Genomic DNA, 24,141 nt, shown 5'->3' on the forward strand with positions numbered 1-24,141 from the left:
CTCATAATGATTCTTCCCTCAATGCCCATGGCTTCCAGCATTTCTTGTCTAGGGATTGGAGTCAGCAGATGCATTCATACTGTATTTTACAGCTGCTGACAGACATTCACCATGGATTTGTTTGGTCTCTTCTCAAATCCCACTTGTATTTCTTGTACAGAACATGAAATAGTATAAGTGTTTTCAACACATTTAACCTACTCTGACTGTGCTTTCTGGAGAAGAGAAAGTTGGTAACACAGTACTGCTGTCCTTTCCCTTCCACACTTTGCCAACATCTCCATCACATTCTGTGAGACATCAGGGTAACTTTCTCCAGAACACATCAGCTCCTAAGAACATCTTGTGACTAAAAAAATTCCACTATTGGGACTATTTCCTTCTGCTTTAAACATACAAACCAACAGCTTTAGACTCTTTGTCCTCTAGCCCAACCTAGTACTCACGGGATAGTCAGCAAACTGGGACCTTCTTTACAGAGTCTTTTTAAGTCTTATTAGCTCCTGCCATTACTACATATTACTGATTCTTTAATTTTTGCTTTTATTTTTTCCAGTCTGTAACTTCAAACTAAAAGGGAAGAGATTTAGATCGGAAATAAGGAAGGTTTTTACAGGCAGGGCGGTGAAGTACTGGCACAGGCTGACCAGAGAGGTGGTGGGTGCCCATCCCTGAAGACATCCAAGGTCAGGCTGGACGGGGCTCTGAGCAACCTGATCTACCTGTGGGTGTCCCTGTTCACTGCAGGGGGTTGGACCAGATGGCCTTTAAGGGTCCCTTCCAACGCAAACAATTTCATGATTCTATGATCTAGCCTTGCTAAATTCAAGTGTCCAAAGGAAAATGACCAAGAGGGATTCCCCAAACAAAATTATTTCAGAAAAGGAAGGTGATGACAACAGAATGTGGTGGAAAAATGACATAATTTAGAAGTTTATTTCAGTTTTTGATACAATATGGGTGCAAGATCAGTGACAGTCATGACTGGCCATTTTACATAGTGAAGTTACACTGACAGTTAAACACAGCCTTCATGGAGACTGCATTAGCACTAATGAAACTACAATTTCCTTTAAATTACCACTATCCACACCTCAAACCTCATCAGCTCAGCCTCTAATAGCTTTTCATCATCTATTTTAACACAAAAAAACAATGAATAAGCTTTTTCTCACAGTTCTTTTGCTGCTGTATACGAACTCAAAAAAAATCCCCACAACCACAGAATCAGAAAAAATGCCAGCTATAAAACATACATAGTAAAAAGTCATTGTTGCCTTTCTTATGGAAATGGATTCTAAAACTTCACCCGATTTTGAAACAAACATGGATTGAAACAGTGCTCAGGGATCCACAAAGAAAATCTTAATAAATCAAAGCATGATGAATACATTCCAGTATCAAATAACTGTAAGCAGATCACACTGGATTGAGTGGATTTCCTTCCCATAATGACTGTGTCCCATGCATTGTTTTTCACTGCAAATGTCTACATGAAATTGCAGTCAGATCACATTTCTGTTAGCTTTGTAGATCATTCACACATGCTGAAGATTTTACACAGAGCACACACGTATATGCAAAAAAAACCCCTCTCAGCTAGCAAATGATGTTCTATTCCTATGTTAAACAATAAGCAAAAAACATTCTACAATTTTCAGCATCTTTTAACAGAAAGAAAATTTGGGAATATTCTCAGTCATACCAGGCTAATATCAGCAACAAGACGGGTCTTGAAAATGTAAGTCGATTGTTTACAAAGAACATACTTTATAATTAACAAGAGCAGCTTTGCAGACAAACACATAAATACAAAACACGACAAAGTAGCAATCACACTCTTATGCCAGCAGCAAGGCCACAGCATGCAGAACAAACAGCAGAATGAGTAAAAACTTGTGCTTTACCTACAGCAAGCTGGATGAGTTTTTCTAAAGAGCATGTACCAAAAATAACACAATGCTAGCAGACAGAACAGTGCAGCACTGCTGACTTCACTGAGCACAAACAGCGTTCACACACTTACCTCTGAATATTTCATCAGATTAGGTTGTGTTGTGTTTTCAGTTTCAGGTAAAGTTTTAATTCCACCACTAAGCTTTCCATTTCATTTTGACTTTGAGTAGCTATTTTTAAGATTTCCTAGCAGCTTCCACAATTAAAACTGACTCACACATTGGAAATCTTGACAAGCCAAAAGACAAGAAAGCTTGCCAGTTGCTTTACAGTGGGTGTCCAAGTTATAACAGCAAAATAGGGCTCCAAGCAATGGCATGAACAAGAGCTACTGAAGAGAATCGACATCAAAATTAGTCATGGAAGCTGACTTGGCATACAGAGCTGCCAGAGAATTCTTAAAAAGAAAAGTGGCAAGGAAAAATGCAGTTATATAAACTATGAAATCTTAATATTTTGGCAAGCTTAACAGCTGTTCAATACTCAACCACATTGAACACATGTAAAGACAGCATCAAGATATTTCTGCCAGGTGACAGATATCGGTCTCAGTGTAACTACAGAAAGCATTATATGGAAAGCCATCATAAACTATTTTGAATTAATGAAAAGAAACTTCATGCTTTCACTCATTTTCCTTAGCAGTGACCTCCTTAAGAAGAGGAAGACGAAAATGTTAATTCATGTAAGAATTGGGAGTGGAATGTGGCAGAATGAAAGTCATGCTGGGACAGAGGAGACACCAGTTAGGAAAGTTTGAGTCTTACCCTGCAGAAATAACTAAGTACAGAATCAAACCGTTACTCAAAGCTTTTGAGCTCATCTTCCTTCTACCACCCAGCACTCCAGGGAATACAACACACTGCCTGTGACACAGCTGAGCGTCTGCAAAACAAAACCTCTGACTAGAAAAAAGAGTGGAATTCAAGACTTCTGAAGCCTCGGTCCCCAGTTTAGGCAGAGTTCATCAGCTGAGAAGGCTCAAATGGTACATATTTTTAATCTCAGCTACCAAATGCATACCAGAAACACAGAGCTGTAATCACAGCTCCTATTTAACTGGGGATGAATGTGGAATTTTTGTTTTCCCAAAGAGTAAGCATAAATGGAATAACATTGAATAGCACAGTTAGCTGCATCTGTATGATCTTCATGAAGGTGAGTGAGGAAGCCATAATAGTAAAGTATAATCCAAAGGATATACATGCTAACAGAAGCCTGCTAGTAGTCAAGAACTAGCATTAAAAACTGCACTGAAGAATCCTATGAAGATGAACAGCTAGAATACCATTCGTACTAGCCAACTGTCAAGACCAGACGACTTCCCTTCCTTCTGATCCAAAACATCTGTGTTCTCCATTCCCTGTTCTGTGAAGCACTGAGGATTGGCCATGGCTATTGGCTCTGGGTAGATAAGTAGAATTTGATTGTCAAGCGTCTGCTTCAATGTTCTGATAACAAGACTCTCATGACAGCCAATTTTGATTTGAAAGATTTTGATCTTTCTTGCTCAGTCTCTGAAGCACAATGTAGCACTGGCTTTTGTCATTTACTACAGTTTAAAGTTGTGGTTAAAGTTTGTTTGTTTTCAATAGCCTGTAACAATCTGTAATTATCTATGTACTGAAAGAGAAGTCCATTGAACAGCTAAATGAGACATAAATCACATGGTTGCCAGCGACTATCCATTTCTGAGCTCCACTTTCTTAATGTACTCAAGTATTTGCTATGCTTAGTTATTCATTACAAAATAAACAATTCTCATGTATTTATCAGAACAAATAGTACTTTTGCACTTAAAATCAACACCTAATTGTTATGTACAGTTGTACTGTACATAACACTGTACACAAAACTGTACATAAGACAACTGGATGAACCAAACACCTCTGAAATAATGTCTCTTCAAAACATTTGTTATTTGGCTTGCAGTTATTTGCCTCCTCCGTTCTCTTAACTGTGAAGACTGAGCAATGATTAACTGAAAGGAGTGTTTGCTGAAATCATTCCAGCTCCCCTTGGAATAGACTAAAAAAAACCTGCCACGATTCCTAGGTGTGTCATGACTCCACGCACTGCCAGTCTCTCACATTTAGTCATGCACGAATACCTCACTGCATTGGCTTAGTAAGAAGATCTGCTTTAGAACCAATTTCACAGAGTCATGAAGTTTCAAACAAATTTCATGTTTTCTAAAATCTGGTACAACAATTCCTAGTGTCATCCAAGAAGTGTTAATGCCTGCATTTTGGCCTTACCCATAGAAGACGTGAGGCCTTACAGACAGACCAACAGCAGCAGTGCTGTGTCAGCAGCTTTGTCCTCCCACATACAGCATCTCGAGGACTCCATTATTCCGTGTGAGTTGCAAAGGGAACAGTTTGTAAACAGCCACCAAGACTTCCCAAAACAGCAAACTCTGCAGAGGGAGCTGCAGGCTTTAACCTCCCAATAGCCATGCTACCATGAGGAAACGGTACAGACCCTCAGCATTTTTGTTTTAATGTTCACAATGCACTAGTAAATGGCAGGAGAGAATGTGAATCAAAAACTGAGCGTGTTTAAAAACTCTGCAAAGTAGCAGCCTGAAGACAATGTATAAATAAAGGCAAGTCATGTCAAACAGCATTCCACAGTCATGCGTCGAATGAAAAGCAGAAAGACTTGTCTGTTTGAAGAGAACAATTGTGATCGTTTATATGCAAGCCAGCCTCCTGTATATTGACTCAGAATTTCACCATTTAGTAGCAGCTCTCACTGAAAGCTCAGTGTGTGTATATATATATGTATATTATGAACAAGATTATGAAAAACCCACTGTATACCAGGCTGTTTTTCTAGGCACTAATTAGTTGGGAGTTCATTCAGAGTGCCTTTTTTCTAAGGCGATATATCAAATTGAGTTTGCTATCCTAAGAAAAAATCCCACTACTGAGTACAATGTCTGCTGGCCCACAAAGCCTGTGTTTTGGAACAAATCTCCTTCAAGAGATCATGTGGCAGATTGCACTGACCCTCATTTGTTTGCATTAAGCATAAATATCAGAGCTGACCATAATAATCCACCAAAGTCTAAAATGTATCTTTTAAAAAATAATTAATTTCAAGCAGACATTTAACAGTTGCTCTGTTAGATGGAAATGGGATGCCTACTATGAAAGGCCAGATGCTCAAATGGATTAAAGAGTGCCTAGTCTTTAAATCCCATATCTGCAAATGAAGTCTGACCTAGTGACCTAAAGTAAAATTTAGTTGTAGAAAATACGTGTATTTAACAGCCACATAGAGATCATTCTGAAAAGGAAATAATAATTTAAAAAATAATATTTTTCTCAGGCCTCTGCTCATCAGAGAATAAAATAAGTAGAGCCAGAGAATGCCAAATGGAAAGTCCCATTGCTTATCCTTGGAACAGGTTTAGCAAAGGCAGTAGAAAAACAAGCTTCCCAGCACATTAAATAGCAATGAGGAATAATCACTTCCAGGAGGACATACAAGACATTACCTTTAGGTCAATATGATTGCTGCTTTCTGTGAAGACTTGTCACTGATTCAGTATTTCCCATCCCCACTGAGAGGGAAATTCTGCTGGCAACAGCTGCCTTGCTAGAAGCGGATCAGTGAACAGAAAGGCATTCCACATCAGCTTCAGGATGACCTCAGGGTGGTTACCCTTCCCTCCTAACACCCTCAGCAAGCTTCAGCGCTGTGTTTGAAGGGTAGAAGTCTGATCTCCTTCCAAGCACAAAAGCCAACCTGCCTCCTGTGCTCTTTCTAAATGATGCAATTACAGACATGCAACCGTGTCTGAACAAGTCCACTGCAGCCCGTTGCACTTGCACAGATTACCCACTTCAATGGCAACAGAATGCTTAAATTAAGGAGAAGGAAGGGGTTAAAAAGAAGCATTTTGAATTACAAGGGTAACGAAGCTTCCGTGGAGAAGACTCACCCTGTTCCACCAACTTGGAAGAGTAACCTAATATCTGAAAAGACTTCAGACATAAGAAGAATAAGAAAAGCTGGTGTACAACCAGCAGTGTAAGTATTCAAAGAAATAACCACTCCTTTCCCTCCTGCACTTTGGATAGGCAATAAGACTTGGAAAGCCTCTCCAAGGTTAAAAATTGATCACAGTCAACTATGTTGCAATAGGGACTAATTAACCACACTGGTAACTTTTCTCCCAGACTCCAATGCACTGACATTTTACATGTATGAAGCAGAGAGCAGAATTAGGACCAACACAGTTTTAATTAAAAGGTTCTAACAGTATTCTTCCATGTAGCTAATGAAAATGGCAGCCCTGGGAAAAGGGATGCAGTAAGAGCTTTATTTAAAAAGGGAAAGTCCCTACATGACTAAAAACATTTGCCGGTGTAAATCTTTATCTACTCGGCATACAACAGGACTCGAAGGAATGCATTTTAGTGCTCCTTATGACAGTGATTTAAACTGCAAACAAATGTTTACCGTGCATTTCTTATGAAAAAAAAAAAAAAAAAAAAAAAAAAAAAAAAAAATTAATATGCCTTCTCCTGGAGGGTAGCAAAAATGTCTTTTAGAGGACACAAAAGCCTTACAAGCATATACTTCCAATTTTTTTTTTTCCTTTCCATGACATCCTCCCAACAAGACAGTCACAATATCTGCAGGGCATCCTGAAAACTTGTGCAAAGTCTCTGTACAATTAAGCTACTCCAAAATGTTTGGTCAGTTTGTGAGCTGGAAACAGGGGCAGAGGGTGGGAGTGAAGAGTGAAAGAACTGATACTGCATTCTGCTTACCTTACACAGCTTCCTCTGTACAAACTGAATGAAACACCCAAAATATCTATTGTATCGATGGCTCTATTTCAACGTTACCCCCCATCTCACCATTCAGTACAGTACGAAAAACAAAGCACATATCACATATATGTGTGTATATATATATATATATATGTATATATCACTCAGACAAAAAGCAATCAATGTGAAAAGGCACATAAATCAAACAGATTTGGCAGCGAACAGCATTTCATAAAGACAAGAGATATGAATTGCTCCATTTGTGTCAGAGTGGTCAGTGGTTGTTCTGACTTACTGCTTTAATGACCCCAAATTAAACTGCTTGAACCAAAAGAGAAATCTTTAAAATACAACTGCTCCTCCTCCCCGCTGCACTCCTAACAATAAGCATTATTGCCATGGTGCTACCGGCTTCAAATCATAAATACATCACCCCATTAAAAATCACCTGCACACGTTACGAATTCAGCACTGACCTTACAGAAAGCCACGTTTACTCCTCTTGGCTAGAAAACATTAACAGTTTTGGTAAAATCCCTTTATGTGCTGCTCCAGCTCGCTCATTCAAGCCTTCCATTACCACACTCCATTGCAGATAATTGCAGCCAGCACACGCTCCCTTGCTCGTGCCGGTTCCCAACCCAGCACGGATAATCACATTCCAGCGGGGAGTGAACAGATGGCAGCCTCCATGGTAACCAGTCCTTCCCAGCTAGTGGGAGCACTGGGAGACTACCGGAGACTGGGCAACAAGCGCTCTTTGTGCTTCAGCCTTGCAAATCCTTCCCAAAGGGAGAGCCGGCTGCGGGCGCGCACTGGGCATGCCTAGCAGGTGCCGTGCCTTCGCCAGCAGGCTGGGAGCACCTTTAACAAAGCTTTCCACCAGGTTTAACCTTGACACTGCTACTACCTGTCTCTCCAGGGGGGAAAAGGGGTGTAACGCACATGCTAAGATGGAAGTAGAGATAGCAAGAATTTTTTTAATGTTTTTAAAGCACAGAAGGGTTCAGAGAAATAAGCTGAGAGCAGTTTTCTCCCTCCTGGCAAAATTATTTTCTGAAGGAAGGCTTATTTTCCCTGAATGAGTTTCAGTTCAGTACTAATGGAACATGTGCTGCCTGTTCTCTATCTTCTGGACCCTGCAATTGCACTCCAATAGCATCCCAGTCCCAATTTCTCCCAGTCCAGGTTTTATTCACCAGGAATGGACTAATTCCTTACTTTTGGTCCTCCTTTGAGGCTTACCTGCTCTTGCTACTGCTGCTGATTCAGCAGGCAGAAGCTGCTGTTTCTCTGCTGTACAGTTAGGCTGCTGGTGGGGGTGTGGCTGGAAAAGCTTTTGGATTTTTGGCATCAAAGCTGGACCTGAAACCACAGCTCTCACTGGTCCAGGTGCTGCACCACTATGCACCTCCAGCAACGGTGTGCAACAGCTCAGCACAGCCAGATTCCCACTGACCTCAGCTAGGAATGAGAAGCAGTAAGTTCTAAAGAGAAACCAGTAACAGTCTTGTCTGGAAAACAAGAGCCAGGGAAGAATATATTAAGCCTTTCTAAGATAATGAGTTGCACAGGACCACATCCTCGTACATTTAAGGTCCTAACCACAGGATGTGAAGTACACAACACAGTAGCTCATGGACTGAATGTGCTGACGCATTCAACGTCTGTTTCCCTTACTCTTGAAGCCATGCAATGCGTATGACTAACAGTGTGTCAGAAATCTGTGGGTAACTTTATTTAAAGTTGAGCCAAATCTGTATTTCAAAGTCCTGTATGCTAAATCAGGTCCGGCAAACTGATCTTTTGAGGAAGGGAAAACGGTTTCCTACCTCCTTCACCCCTGATCCCCTTGTAGCTGGTCCTGCAGAGCAGCATTGGCTCCTATAGAAGGATCTTATAGATGGATGACAAACCCTGCACTGGAACCCATCGTGACAAAAAAGCTCACTTGTTCCTTCGGGTGACCCCAGGCAGAGGTCAGTGATTTTCTTCCTCTCTTAAGTTTTCAGTTTCTCTCAACCTCACAGCACAGGGAAGTGAGCTTTGTCTCACAGCAAATGCAGCTCAGTCTTTCTCATACATCGCTACTAAATCGCTAGCACATCAGCACTGGAAGCCCGTCTGATGAGTGCTGCCAATGTCTGTAGGTGAGGTGCTGTTCCTGAGAGCTGCGTGAGACTGTCCCCACTACAAAGCACTTGGCAACTGAGCAGGGCATGACCTGAGGAAGGGACCTGCACTGCCTACACAAAACAGGATCTTGAGTGCTGGTGACAGGCATGGAGGAAAATGCACTTCTGCATTTTCCCACCCCAGGGCTATTGGCTCACTCTGCTTCGCACTGTTCATCTTCATCCAAGTGCTCAGTGAGAAGCACTGCCCCCTCCTCCTGCTGGCACGACAGTGAGCACTCAGGGCTGGGTATGTCATTGTTATTTAGTCTCACATTGTCAAATGAGGAAGAAAATCTTCTCCACAGTTTCTGCCTCTAAATCAGCCATTTTTACATCCCCAAAAGTTTCTTAAACACCCTCGGGCACCAAACTTACTCATTCACAAGCACAAGGGTAAAATAATATAAGGAAGGAAGCTGATTTCCTATTTAATTTGCCAAATGTTAATAATAAAAACTTTTGTGCATTTAAGCATTATGAAACACATCGATAACATTTGTTGCTTTCTCTCTTAAAAGTAAAGAACACAACTTAAAAAATGAGCTTTATATACTTGTAAATTTTATGTATTAATGCATTTCTGGAAAAAAAAAAAAAATGCAGCTACTACAATTGCTGGCAAACAGATTGACTTCAAAATTCCAGATCAGTTTTAGTCTTTTTTCCTCTGTTAAGAGACCTCCTACAAAGTAACTTCAATTCTAAAAGTATTTTAACATCAGAAGACCTGTTCCAGACAGTGACAAAAACCCTCAAGCTGTAATTCCACATGCGCAAGTTGTATGACAATGAAGGGCAACACCAATCAGAATCCATTTAACTTTCTTGATTCCTTTCATTCTTAAGTCTGATTTTACACGGCTTTAACAAACTATGTGCAGCGGCCATGACATAAAGGGGTAACGAGATACACTACAAGTTTTGGCAAAAGCAGTGAGTTACGTGGAGCAACATTAAAAAAGCACCCTTCACATATTTGACAAATATTTCATTTGAACTGCTTGAAATCAAGAGGGGAAAACAGCACACCCAAAATGCTTATAGGGAGAGATGGAGGAGAGAGAGGCAATTTAGCCATCTCCTTTGTTCTTTGGCCCAATTTGAGCCAGAGATATTTAGGGATAAACTGATTTAGACAGAATCTAGCAATGAAAAATAAACAAGTTGACATGCTGTGTCCTAAATTGATTCCATTGAAGGGAATCCCAAAAAGAGAGCTCTTTCATAATGATGGCACCATGTACTTCAACTTTTCCCAGTCTCAGTTGCTAGACATAAGCTTTGCTATTTTACTGAAGTTGATGGAGACCTGAACTGGATTTTAGAAGCACGTGTTATTTGAATTGAATTTTTTTATGACGGCCAAAAATCTATTAATCTAAAACCAACTACCTGAGTTTAGAATAACGTATACTATTACTTTGAGAAAAATATAAACACAAGTTAGTCTCCATCCACTGCGCAAGATTTAAAAGCTTTATTAACAAAGCCAACCATTGCATTCAGGTAACCAATGGCAGGCCTAACACGCATGTGATTTTGAACTTTAGTGCATTTCTCATACCTACTCTCAGAGATGTACTAAAATCTCCCTGCAGTTCTTGCAGTCATATCAACTGTAAGTTAATGCCAGAGATAAACCGCTTCAATAGAACACTAATCTGCTCTATTACAGTACCACTTGTTTCCAAAAAGAAATCATTTTTAACTCCTCAAGATGAGCTTATTCTTGTAATTAAAACTCTAGTCAGGGGAACACAAATGTACAACTCATGAACATTTGTGCTGTTGGAGTAAAAAGAAGGAAAAAAAAATTATTTATACCAGAACGTGACCTATGACTTTAAAAACCATAAGAATAATTTAAAATCTCACACACTGTTTCAAAAGGAGAGTAATTTCTCTAGCAAAAGATATAATTGAGACAGCCAAGTATATTATCATATGAGCAATAGCTTCAACATAACGTGTATGTATTTATGTTATGTTGACAGCATCTGGTATTGAGGAAGTTCAACTTAAGGGAAACAGGATGTCTAAATTTTTAAGAGTATAACAAATATTCTGCAGGCAGTTGTAACAAATTTTCCTCTTATTTATCTACAATATAAAAACTTCCAAGATTCAACATTTTTTGAGATCACCACAGAAGGGGAAAGGCTTCCAGACCAGTCCTTTTAAATCCCCTTGTACTACAGAGATGGTCTTCCAGTCCTATCTCAATTGGCCATTTTCCCAAGTTGCAAAACACTGGACACTGCAGCAGCAAAACAGCAATGAAATAAGTCCTGCTGGGAGCAAGTACTTTATCAGCAGCACTTCCACAGATATAAAGCAAATGGAGACCTGGCATTTGGATGGGCTGCGCTCCTCTTACTTCCCAAATGTTTTCAGCCCCAATTGTTTTCAGCCAGCACACAGTTCCTCAAAGCCACACGAGCAGCAAGACTACTGAGTTTCTTCTTCTCCCACACTGTGCCCCACAGGGTCAGAGATGTGCAAGTTGGATGTGGGAGAAAAGGAAGTGAATGTTTTTCCATTTTTTCTTAAGGCTACTGTTTAAGTGATGTTAGCGCTCTGAGTAATAAATCTTCCCCTTTCAAACTCTTTACTGCTTATAAAAGTAGGATTCACAAGAGGAAGACAAGCTATCTCCTTCTCAGGAGTTCAGTGACGCGGACTGCCTCCAGTCTCTGAAGCAAATCATTCTTTAAAGGCTACAACTGTTTATGTAGATGTTTATTTCTGGCAGCAATTATTGAAGGACAGCAAAGGAACACAGTCAGAGCTCATGATAGGCTGTCTTAGTGACCCACAAGCATTTGGTGTACAAGTCTGAAAGCAATCCGTCTTTCACAGGCTCCCTTCCAGAACAACTTCCAAGTTATGAAATTAAATTCCTTACAGAAGGAGTAATGTCAAGACTTCAAAGTCTCAGAAAGACCTTAGAGGAGCACAGGCCCAATAAACTGAAACATTTATTCCATAACTTGCAATTCCTTAAGTTTCCAAGTACTTTATAGCAACTTTCCTATTGAGCTGTATCAGTTGTTTCTCCAAGTTAATCATGCCTGTAAGGAAGGATGCTGGGTTTTTTTTCTTTAAAATCAACTGCAAATCATAGCTACAGTTAGCCAAAACACAATTAATTAAAGTATTGTGGAAAGCAGATTAAGTAAAACATAACTCCAAAAAATACCACCACTTCAAAGCCCCACGATCAGAATTCCTTTTTCATGAAAATTGCTGAGCACAAAGAAACAGTTACATTAATAAAGTTTGTTTTGTAAAAAAAAAAAAAAAAAAAAAAAAAAAGAACTGAATTACTTCATATCAACAGTAGAAAGTACTGAAGAATTTTTAAAGAAGACTGCACAGCCTCCCTGCAGGGAGTACAGTAAGCAGCTCAGGTCTAGCACATACAGATCATGGACAGCTTATATTAGTGGTACCCAGAAGCAAGAGGACTGCAGCTTTTTTTTGCAAGATGTGCATGGGCAGAGAGAAATGGGACAGCCAACACCATATTGCAACAGCAGAATAAACAGTGACACCAACAGAAACATGACAAGAGCTGGATTTTTGCTGAAAACTTATTTTATCAAGGTGGAACAATTCAAGTCAGAGTACGGAAATGTCCAACAACAGGGCACAGCAACCGCCTGATTATTTCTGCAATTGCACAGAGCGTTTCCATGGAAAAGGAGCAGCCTTCTGGTTTGACACATTCAGCGTCTGACAACTGAGCCAGCCAAAACTCAGACATACAAGGCTCCAAGAGAGATCACAGGCAGCTCTTTGGACAGAGTTCTGAACAATACAGGAGTAAAAGCAGCTCTAAGGGACTGACTGACCCCACGAACTCTGTCCCATGCTCTTTATTTACCAGCTATGATCCCACTGAAAGATCCAAGTAGTGCATGGGTGGGAACTATGGCCACGGGGCTTTCCTCTCTCCTCAGGGTTTACTGAAGACTTTCTGAGAGGCTCTGATTAGAAATGGAGGACTGCTGGGGTACTGCATCTTGGAAAAGCCCCAACAAAATACATTCTCATTCTTTAAAAATTAAACTTGGGAAGAAAAAATACTGTCAGAATTCCAGAACTTCATAGAGGTAATCTGAGGTACAGCTGGAGTGGTGGTGGTTGAGCTGCACTAAATTTTATTTCAGTATATTGTACTTTAGCCCATTACAGGTGGCTAACCTATTAGTGGCAAAGAACTCAGAAAACAATCTTAAAATGAATTTAGCAGACCGACTCATATAATACACATTGATTCAATTTAAATCCCTCTCCAAACTCATCAGGCACAGCTCTGACACAGCCTTCTAAGATGTAGAAACACCTGCGTTTGATCCAACACAAATACTTCCCTGAGCAATCCACAACAGGTCTCTGGCAAAGCAGCAGATTAGTTTTACAAAACATCTTCCTTTCCCCTCACCTGAAGCTTCTCTGGTGGCATGTGATCAGGCAGGAGTGGAATAGGCCCCATCCCTGCCTGCAGGTACTGGCTCCACTGCCAGCAGAAGGAAAAGCAGCAGTGCAGGATTTACTGCTAGCTGTCACAGCCACCCGGTGAATGCGAACCATTCCACCTACATCCCATACCACTTTACACAAATGAGTTAGCTATTTTTAAACAGTCCCACTTCACAATACCTCTTAGGCTGGCAGCAGCCATGTCTTACACTGGAGATACCCCAAATATTTATCTGATTTTATTACACATGTACGCAAATGACTCAAAGCTCCCCATGCTGCCTGTGCCTTCCCAAAAGAATGAGCAGCAAACTCACAGCTGCAAAATAAGTGCAGGATTTGGCAGAGACTACATACACAAGCCTGATGAATACTGGAAATCTGATCACCACTGTTTTTTTGGGTGATCCCTTAAGAGACACAGAGCATTAGATGCATACAGCAAGAAAACATAAGTCACCCCCATTTCAGGTTATTATTATAGGATTACTATAGACTCCTATTGTACAGTATTATCTCGCAGCAAGGATATCACAGAGGTTTGTATTTTTACTATTAATACAAACTACTACAGACATAAAGCCATAGCTTTCAAGGATTTTATCCTTTTGCTAAAATGTGGGGGATAAAGGATATTGACACTGAAACTTCTTGAAAGATCTAGAATTTTTATCATTCGTCGTTAACTGCAAAATTGCTTAGTACATGTAAAGATCTGGAAAGAAAAATCATCCATCGAGATGTATTTATAAAGAAAGACTCCAAAACTCAAACCACCTATACATTCTGAGAAATAAAGTGACTGATAGGGACACATATAGGGCAGAACTAAAACTGACCTCGCTCACTAGAAATGTTTTTGAAAACAAAACTTTTTAGTTCAAAGTTTTTACTCTCTTTGCTATAAACACTGATGAGCTTATGAGTCAAAAGACCATGCAGTACAGACAGGAATGAATATCTGGCAGCATTTCTATGTCCCTTTGTTGTACAAACAATACAACACAGTGTAAATGCAATGCATGTATTTATATACACATATGTATAGATAGATACTTGTGTATAAGCTCTACAGTAGAATACTCTTCATCTAGTCTGCCTATATACAGACTGGATAAAGAGTATTTACATTTTAAATTGATAAAACTGCTATATTTACATTTAAAATTGATAGAACATAGGCACATAGGCATACCAGTAGATACATTTTGCTACCAAGAGAAGAGCCTATTTGGTGACTCACTGCTACCTAACGTTGTGGGTGGGCTGTAGGAGCATGCACTTCCCACTCCTGTCCACAGTCTTAACAACTATTCTCAAGCTACATGCAACAGAAAAATAGGAAAGGGAAACCATAAAAGTGTCAGAAAACAGGCTCACATTTAAACAGAAACCCATCGTGTGCTGAGAGGAAGGTCACAAGATTCTACTTCTCACTGCTGTGACATCTGCCTTTGATCAGTGCACTCATGCTCTGCTTCCATTGCTGCTCATCCATGCAATGAGAGTTCAATTCAGTGCCACTGCCCTAGTTTTCAAAGCTTTCAGACACTGATAGATGACTTTTCCTTCCTCACTGACAGCAAGAAAAAAGCATTCTTGTTGATGTTAGCAGGAAAAAAAAAGGTCTAGATTACAGATTGCACTCCTACTTAGAGAAGCTTAACCACGGATTAATAAGGACTTCATTTGACTCCTGCTGTATACCAATTCTTTAAGAGATATCCATATTACTTCCAGGATGAGATAACAATATATACCTTTATTTTCAAATATTTCAAAGAGACTCCCACAGGTAAATAATTAATTAATTTACTTCAGAAACAATGAATTAAAATTAAAAACAATTAAAAACAAAGCAAGGAGAAAAACGGGCATAAAGAGAGGTCTACTTACAGCTACCCATGCCTTACATTGGTATATAATTACTGTGAGCAGAACTCCTTACATTCCAATGTTTTCGTGCAAATAACTACCAGACTAGGAGACAGTCTTTAAACTGCTCATAAAACAAGCATTATTGACTCATTATATAAAGAAAGAGAAGTTCTGAATTTCATAACTCACTATTTCAGGAAATACGCAACAAGAAATATTTCAACACATACTAACAGCAGACTGTGGAGTGGGCACTTAAGTCAGTGCAAATGTTTCTTTAAAAATAAATAATATTCTTACAGGTCAAAATTTACTTAGTGCCACCAATAAGGGCAATCCTATAGCTGTGTTTTACACCACTTTATACAAGCTGCAATCTAATTACATCTTGAGTTGCTTTTAAGAGCTCTCATTTGTTAGGAAAATGATAGGCAACACTGGCAATGAAGAATGACTCACGCACTGTGAAAAGGAATTCTATGTTTTAGTTTGTGAAGAACTAGAAATACCTGAATAAATAGAAAAAGTTTCTGCAAGTTGCTCCCACCTGTAGTCTCACTACTCTTTTCATAGTGTTAAAATGCCTCGAATTTAATATCTTTCAGTACCAGAAAACTCAAGCATCACAATCTTAACGTTTGCATTTAGTGTTTTTTTCTTTTGGGCTTTTATCTGTGCTACATTTGTACTGAGCTAGCTTCAGCAGAAAGCCCAAGCTCTCTGCTGCTTACATGTTCAAGCCATGCAAAATTCAACACAGAAATACATAAGCAGTGACTGCCAAAACCTTCTAGCTCTTTTCTGTGTTGACTATTACATTACCAAAGTTGTACTAGACAATTTTCAAGCAGAATAGAAGACTCGACATTTTCCATTGTGCCACAGTATGAACCATTACAAAAAATCCTATAGAATTAGACAGATGATGCCAGCAATTCTCTTTACAAAGTGCTCTTAGACAGCCATATACTCACCTGTCACACCATCTGTTACATACGCTTTCTTTACAGGTCCATTAAATACTCACCAGTGCCTTTCAGGTACATTACATACAGCAAGAAAAGTCTATTTCAACAGATTTCAAAAGAAATGAAGTATAAGCGATGTCATCTAAGCTACTGTGTGCAGCTAACTGCCTCTTTCAGACGATCTTCTTCTTTTGAAGTTGCAATGAGTGAATCTTTTCATAAGCGCAACTCAACTGTAGTAAAGAATTATTTGAAAAATAGTAGTATCATCATTTCTCAACATATTAGAATTTCCAGCTCCTGGGAAGTGGAGAATAGCCAAGCAAATCACAGGTTCCACATGAAAGTTTCTCAGCTCTCATACTGGGATACATTTTAAATCATAAAAAAGATATAAAAATGGAGTAGATGCAAAACTAAAACTTTATTTGTTGAGAAACTACATAGGGCTTATTGCACTTTCACAACAATTAGATACGATCGCGTGGCAAAGCAGAAAACCAAATAGTTAAATGCTTATGAAGGCAAAAGGAATTGCTCCAAACACACGAAGGGGCCTCACAAAGAAGTGCATTTCAGGAAAGACTGAAGTAGAAGGACACCAGTAACATCCACTGGAGTGCCACTACCTCAAATAGATTTTTGAAACCAAGAAGCACTATCAGCTCAAACAAAATGCTAGGCATGTGTCTAATGCACCACTGCTCAATGAAGTGTGAAAATTTAGATTTCAGAAAATTGTCATTTAATGATCAGCAAGAGAGACAGCTATAGAAATACATGAATGGATGAAAACCTAGGAGACTATGCAGGCCAGTGCTCTGCCATGAAGCACAGTTGGTGTGCCTAGTTCATCCTGGGAATACGGTTATGACAACACGACATTATCACATGCATGTACTACACCTACATCAGTCTAACAGAAGAGAAAGAATAGCATAACACTACCAGACAGGGAATTTATTTAATGGACCTTCACTAAGAAAGCCATCTGATGCTAATAACAAATCAAACATTTTCCCCCACTACTACCTGGGCTGAGATTTATACCTGAGCGTATAAGCAAGAGGGGGAACGGCTGTTTACATGGCTGGATAGTGATAGGACAAGGGGGAATGGTTTTAAACTGAGACAGGGGAGGTTTAGGTTAGATATTAGGAGGAAGTTTTTCACACAGAGGATGGTGATGCACTGGAACAGGTTGCCCAGGGAGATTATGGATGTCAGATATTGTCTTGTCAGACTGCCCGTCTGCTGCCATCTGTCACATGGCAACACGTAATGGAATATTGGTGGGAAGGTTCAGCCTCTACTGCCATTCCAGCAACGGCTGCCTCTAACATCATGGGCCAACATAATAAAACAGGAGGCATTACTTTCAGAACAGTCTTTGTAAAATATACAGTATCCTTAATACATAACTAACAAAACATTTTAAATTGTAACATTTTCTTAAAACATTCAAAAAAAGAAAAAACCAAAAACACTGAACTAGTGGGATATTTAACCTTGTTCTTGTGAAACTACCAAATCAAGCTGGTTCTACGGCAGTGGTTGCCATTCTCGGTGAGTTCTCAAGGTGTTCCACTAAGGCTTTTGTTGAAATTTTATTCTTCCTATACTTCATCCTTGAAAACTGTTCACAAATGAGCATACTGACAGATATGACATCAGTAAGATGTGGTTGTGAAGCACAGGATATTTTTCCTCTGGTAAGAGGTCTTATAAAAGTCTAGTAGAGAGACATGATCAGATTTTTGAGTTCAACTGCAAATCCATATATTCCATTTGAAAATGTATGCCATGTATTTACAACTGATAATGGTGTTGCAAACATAAAGTGCTGGGCTTTTTTGGCACTCTTGAAACTTATTCTCAAACTCCTTTATCAAAACGGAAAGCATGGCTGCATATTCTTTACTGTTCAGTGCACTGTTTTCAGCCAGCGTATCAAAACGCATACAGTTATTTGCCAGCAGTTATTTGCCAGTGCTTGAGTCAGCACTGCACAGCACTGCCATGCCCTGGTTTCAGTAGACACAGCACTAAGGGCACACTGACAGTTTGGTTGTTGCTGAGCAATGGTTGCATGCCCTGGGGCCACTTCATGGGGAAGAGCCACCGCCTTTATAGTGCAGCTAAATCGTAACCACTTTTTGATCACGTTATTTCTAGCAACCTCCTGTCACGTTAATAGCAGACAATGAATTCTTACATTCTATTTCTTCGTGCAATTTCAGATTACAGAAAGAAATGGTCTCTGAATAAAAATGAATGAGATCACCATAAAAAAATTTTGCTTTGCATTTTGCAAGACTACATCTGATTTCAGCACTATTAGGAGCGATTACTATCAACAAATGAATGACTACATCCGACAGTCTACAAAGAGCATGTATTCATCTGAGCCACAGTTACCTAGAATACAATGGCATTACATCACACACTATACTGCCATTTATTTTAACATTCATTATTTTATAGAAGGCTTAGTGCAATTTTAAATAACAAACAATAATTAAGGCTACACCCTGAGAGTGATTTTTCTATGTTATTTCTATTGCTTCAATCACCATCTTTTTTAATGTTATCCCATAATATGATGAGATGGAGAAATCTCTTGCGTAACAGGTTTCAGATTGAGTTATTAATCAGTCCATCTATTCTATAACAAGCAGAGACTTTAATAAGCTGTGACATCATATCTGGAAACTGCAGGACTGACAGGGCAGTCCAAACTAGATTTTTAATTTAGTACTACGTGATGGAAAACAAATTATCTCCAAAATGCACCCACTCCTCAATTCAGAGAAAATTCAGCACATCCAAACTTAAGACACTCTGTCATCAGACCAAAGGCATCCACATTTGGGGTTTACCAAAAGCAATGCTAAAATAGGATGTAAATCCTTCATTTGACTCCACACAATTTAGAAGCGGTGGAAGACCCTGTCCTCTGCACATAAATGCATTCTACATGTCTGCCATCTTCCTATAAAGCAGCAGCTGGAGTTAGAAACATCTCTGCTGCTTGTTAACTAAAGGGAGAGATTGCTCAGTGTTTTATTTTAAAAAGGAAAATGCAACAATTTTGTCGTCACCAAGAACGCAGGAAATGCTAAAGCCAAAAAAGGCTCCAGTTATAAGTATTTAGACTCTGAGGACACTGTAAACCACAAGAAGCCATACTATCTTCCTCATCTGTCTCTGGAGATTTGAGGGATTATGTTGTTTAGAGTTGGGAGCAGAAAGATCTGAGAAGCTCTCTTAGGACACACAGGAAGCCTACATAAGTACAGTACATAAGTTACAGTAGGTAAACATCCTCACTATTTTCCCTTCCCCCTTCAACAGCATACATCTTCGCTGAATATTGAAACTAGTGTGCCAAGGAACTGCATTTTAAGAAGACTATCAACCACTAAATAAAAATAAGCAAAAATGTTATGACTGTACCGAGGAATTTTTCCAAGTTAACACCACATTCTCTTCCATTTCCAGCATTTCCAGGGAGAAAACAATAGCCAGGTTTGATTATACTCAAACTCTTTTTTTATTTGAATAAGCAACCAAGATGAATGAATAATTCTTTTTAGATTCTGTTGCCTTGAGGACTACTTCATAACTAAGAGACAAAGTTTCAGGTATTCTGTAAACAGCAACTTTACAGAATTTTAGAGTCATCTACTCAGCATCCAATTTCAGTAGAACCAACAAGAAGAAAGACAACCAAACTCCTCAAAAAAAAAAAAAAAAAAAAGAGAAAATGTGGTAACATTCAAAGTTTTCCCAGTGCATCTTATGGCTTGTAGATTCACAAACAAGAAAGCTAAAGGAAAAGAGGAGCTACTAGAAAACACAAACATGCTTATGAGTCCAGAAACCATAGAATCATCAAGGTTGGAAGAGATCTCTGAGATCAAGAAGTCCAACTGTCAACCCATCACCACCTTAACTCACTAACTGTGCCCCTCACTGCCACATCCACGCAGTTCTTGAACACTTCCAGGGACAGTGACTTCCCAACTCCTCTGGGCAATGTGTTCCAATATATTAACATTCTTTCTGAAAATAAATGTTTCCTAACATCCAACCTGGACTTTCCCTGGCACAACTTGAGGCCATTATCTCTCATCCTATTACTAGTTAACTAGATAAAGAGGCCAACTTCCACCTTACCACAGCCTCCTTTCAGATGTAGAGAGTAGTGATCAGGTCTCCCTGAGACTCCTCCAGACTAAACAATCCCAGATCCTTCAGCCATTCCTCATAAGATTTGTTCCAGATCCTTCACAGCTTTGTTGGCCTTCTCTGGACACACTCAAAGGCCTCAATGTATTTCCTGTTGTGAATGGCTCAAAAAAGGCACACTCAAGGTGCAGCCTCACCAGTACCGAATATGGGGGATGACTATCCCCTGCTCCTGCTGGCTACCGTATTTCTGATACAAATCAGGATGCCATTGGCCTTCTTGGCCTCCTGGGCACACTGCTCGCTCGTGTTCAGCTGACTACCAACTAAAACCCCCAGATCCTTTTCCACCACGCACCTTTCCAGCCACTCTGCCTCAAGCCTTGAGTTGCATGGGGTGTTGTGGCCAGAGTGCATGATCTGGCATTTGGTCTTGCTGAACCTCAAACAACTGGCCTCACCCATCAGTCTAGCCTATCCCGATCCGTCTGTTGGGCCTCCTACCCTCAAGCAGATGAATGCTTCCTCCCAATTTAGAGTCATGTGCAAACTTACTGAGGGTACACTCAATCCTCTCATATTGCTTTTATTTGGGGTGGTGAGGTGACTGTGTTCATTTATTTTTAAGCTTGTAAGCAAGCCAGGCTCTACACAGTTACTATTTATCATGTTCAAGTCATACCTGGTTGCCACCATCTAGCTGCCCTTACACTTGTACATTTTCTTTGCATCCTCCTGAATTAAAATGCTAAATTATATGAATCAATTGTAGCAGACAAGACAACCTTTTCATGTAGCAAGGGCCAAGAAAACTGAAAATAACTCCAGAAATCATTCACATTATCAATATCACTATTTAGAAAATATTGGCAGGTATTTTTTTTATGTCTTTAAATATCAAAGTATTTTGATGATCAGTACAAGAAAGAAACAAAGGAAGACAGAATCAGAGAAAGAAACCCAACTTCATTTGAGTCCTTGTCCCTTCAGCGCAAAATTCTGAACGAATGCCCTGCCTCTTGCCAAGCCATGTACACCCATGATGATGGCTCACTATATTAGAGTGCAAACACTGCAACTTATTTTTCCTACTCTTATTGCTTCCTAGTCTTTTTATGTCTTAGGACATCCTTAACATGACAGTGAAATCAGATGCATATGTAAGAAATACTGCAGCCTACAAGAGCACCATGTTCCTTCATGCCTTCAAATTTTTTTTTTTTTTAAAAAAGGGTCAGTTTTGCATTTTCCAGGGATTTAATTCATCTTTTCTGTATGTCTTGACACGCGGTTTGACAATTTTCCATCTTCAGAACTGTCAGTGAAAGAATCACTTTCCTTGACCAGCTGCAGTTGGTTCCGCTTCACCATGAGGTCACTCTATCACATACAACTTATTCACCAGCTCCCCATATCATTTTCTGCAGTACTGTTCCCCAAACAACAGCTTGTACTACTGCCCAGAGATGCTCTAGCTCAGATAGTAACATTCTGATTTGCTTGTGATGAACTGCAGGAGTTTTCAGTCAATCCACTTACCGAACTTGGCAAGGTCCTTTTGAATAGCATACCCTACCCATACCAAATCCTCTGCCTCCATTCAGCACCATCTGCAAATTTGCTGAGGATACTCTCCTTCCCACTGTCCGGGTAATTAACCATTATAAATTTGAAGCAGTGTCAATTCTAGAATTAACCCAAGAACAAGGAATTGCTCTTTTCCTGTCTTCCAGGCAATACATGTAAATTGACTGGCCTACCAATTGAACAGTGTGCTCCAGTAACTAAAATTGCTTTGGAATCCAAAATAATCCCCTGTCTTACCACAACCTCCCTGCACAAAGAGAAGATTCCAAGAAACATAAGCACAGCAGGATCAAGTGGCTCCTCCTACAAGCTTGAATGTGACAATTAAACACTGAGCAAATTGCTTATATATACGACAGAAAGAAAACAAACAAGAAAAAGACAAGAAAAATTTTGCAAAATAGTTTTGGTGTTTGTTTTTTTTTTTTCCTCAAAGGATCCTTTGAGGAGTTTTAGAATTCAGTAACCTCACAGAAGGACAAGGATTTTTACATTTTTTGGATACAAAGGCATTGAACAACTATTTCTAAGAAGAAAAAATAAAAGAAAAAAGACTCACTAAATGTCAAACTGACATTTTGTCTGGGGTCTTTGGCTTCTATGCAGTGGTGGAAGGGGTGGGGAACAGAGGAAGCAGGAAAGCCTAAATAATATCAATTTATCATTATTTATAGAAAATAAGTTTGAGGGCATTTTCCATGGATGATGCGCACCCCAACCTTGGACCTTAGCTGAAGTCATGAGCAAATTTCCTGGAATTTTTGCTTATCTCTAAATATTTCTAAATAGTTTATTTGGGGTAGGGAGAAATAACTTCTGTGACTAATCTGGGGCAATAGACATTAAGCTTAAGCAGGAGATCAGAAAAGATAGAGACCATAACACAGAGAAGAATTAAAAGTTATTTTAATAAATCCTTCAATTCAGGCAAGTGGCTTCACATTCTCTGAGACAGGACATGATAATTCTTTTCAAAGAAGTTCACTACACCACTCTGTCCTCCTCATTTTTAAGAGCACAAACAATTTTAAAAGAATTCGCATTTGCTTTCAAGAAAGCAAAGTTATCCATGAAAAAAAAAACAACAAAAGATAGTGGGAAACACTGCTATCCAAATAAGAATTAATGAGAGAATTACTATGTTATAACCTGCATGGAGAATTTAAAATGACAAAATTCCATGACAAAACAGAAAAGCCTGATGGTAAGCAACTGAAATACTTTTAGAGATCTAAGTTCTAGTTCTTCAGCTCTACAAAGAATTTTTCTGCCCTCAATTTATTCCTTCTTTCTCTCTACAGATGTGGGTAACTACAGAATTAATAATGCCACTGGCTATGAAGGGACAAAGAGGAAACAGTCATTAATTACTATTGGTTATGCAGACATTTTAAAGCAAGGAATACAGACTGAGAAAAATGAGCACACAGTTCTGGATGGCACACATGATATTTATAAGGAGTCATCCAGAAATCAAAATGAAAATCAGACTTTGTTCTAATATCAGATGGAGGAAACTGTTTCCCCATTACAGAACAAACAAATATCATCAACCAACTTACACAAAAGGGAAAAGGAAAACAACAGGAAAACTTGCCAGCTGGGGAAAGCAGTAAAGTGCCAAGGATCTTTTAAGGCTGCAGCTGTCTCTCTACGCCAAGTTTAAAGAGTTAGCTGTTCTGAAAGTGTATTAGAAAAATACAACCAGGGAGTTCAAACACAGACCTTGTAAGGAAAAATTCCATGAAGCAGTGAATTACCAGGATTCCTAGGAATTTGATTAAGATTCGTCTTGCCATTTCCCAGGTTCAGCATCAAAACAACTATTGCAAAAATGCTACCGAAGTTCCTTTTTTTCCTGCTCACATCCTACTTAAAGAGTTGCCAGTCCCCCATGTGCTGGTCTGAATTTAGTTCTGCACATCCCACTCAAAGGAGACTACTTCTAAACTGCTACTATATCACTACAGATCTATTTTTATTGGGCAGCACATGACGCTCCTGGGAGGAGAGCCTATGCAAAACTTCTCTCAGTATTTTAAGATTATTCATGTATAAGGCTGTCAGCAGTGCTATCTCAATATTTTTTGAGAAGCACTGGCGATGAGT

At 39.4% G+C, this 24,141-nt stretch overlaps 1 protein-coding gene across 6 annotated transcripts in view; it reads right to left on the reverse strand.

Annotated features, from left to right (window-relative positions):
* Positions 1–24,141, reverse strand: part of FGD4 (FYVE, RhoGEF and PH domain containing 4) — a 110,961-nt gene that overhangs the window by 62,366 nt on the left and 24,454 nt on the right. Inside the window, exon 1 of one of the 6 annotated variants that reach the window (XM_042890214.1) lies at positions 15,305–15,324. The exons of 4 other annotated variants lie outside the window; for them this stretch is intronic. In XM_042890214.1, the coding sequence (XP_042746148.1) occupies positions 15,305–15,314 (10 nt within the window). In that variant the 5' untranslated portion in view covers positions 15,315–15,324. Of the gene's footprint in view, positions 1–5,908; positions 5,975–15,304; positions 15,325–24,141 lie in introns of those variants that run through there. One more of the 6 variants, XM_042890217.1, reaches the window with a different exon arrangement.

This window comes from Lagopus leucura, unplaced genomic scaffold, assembly GCF_019238085.1.
Source record: "Lagopus leucura isolate 7727_CA_CO unplaced genomic scaffold, USGS_WTPT01 Super-Scaffold_100159, whole genome shotgun sequence".
Lineage (NCBI taxonomy): Eukaryota > Metazoa > Chordata > Aves > Galliformes > Phasianidae > Lagopus > Lagopus leucura.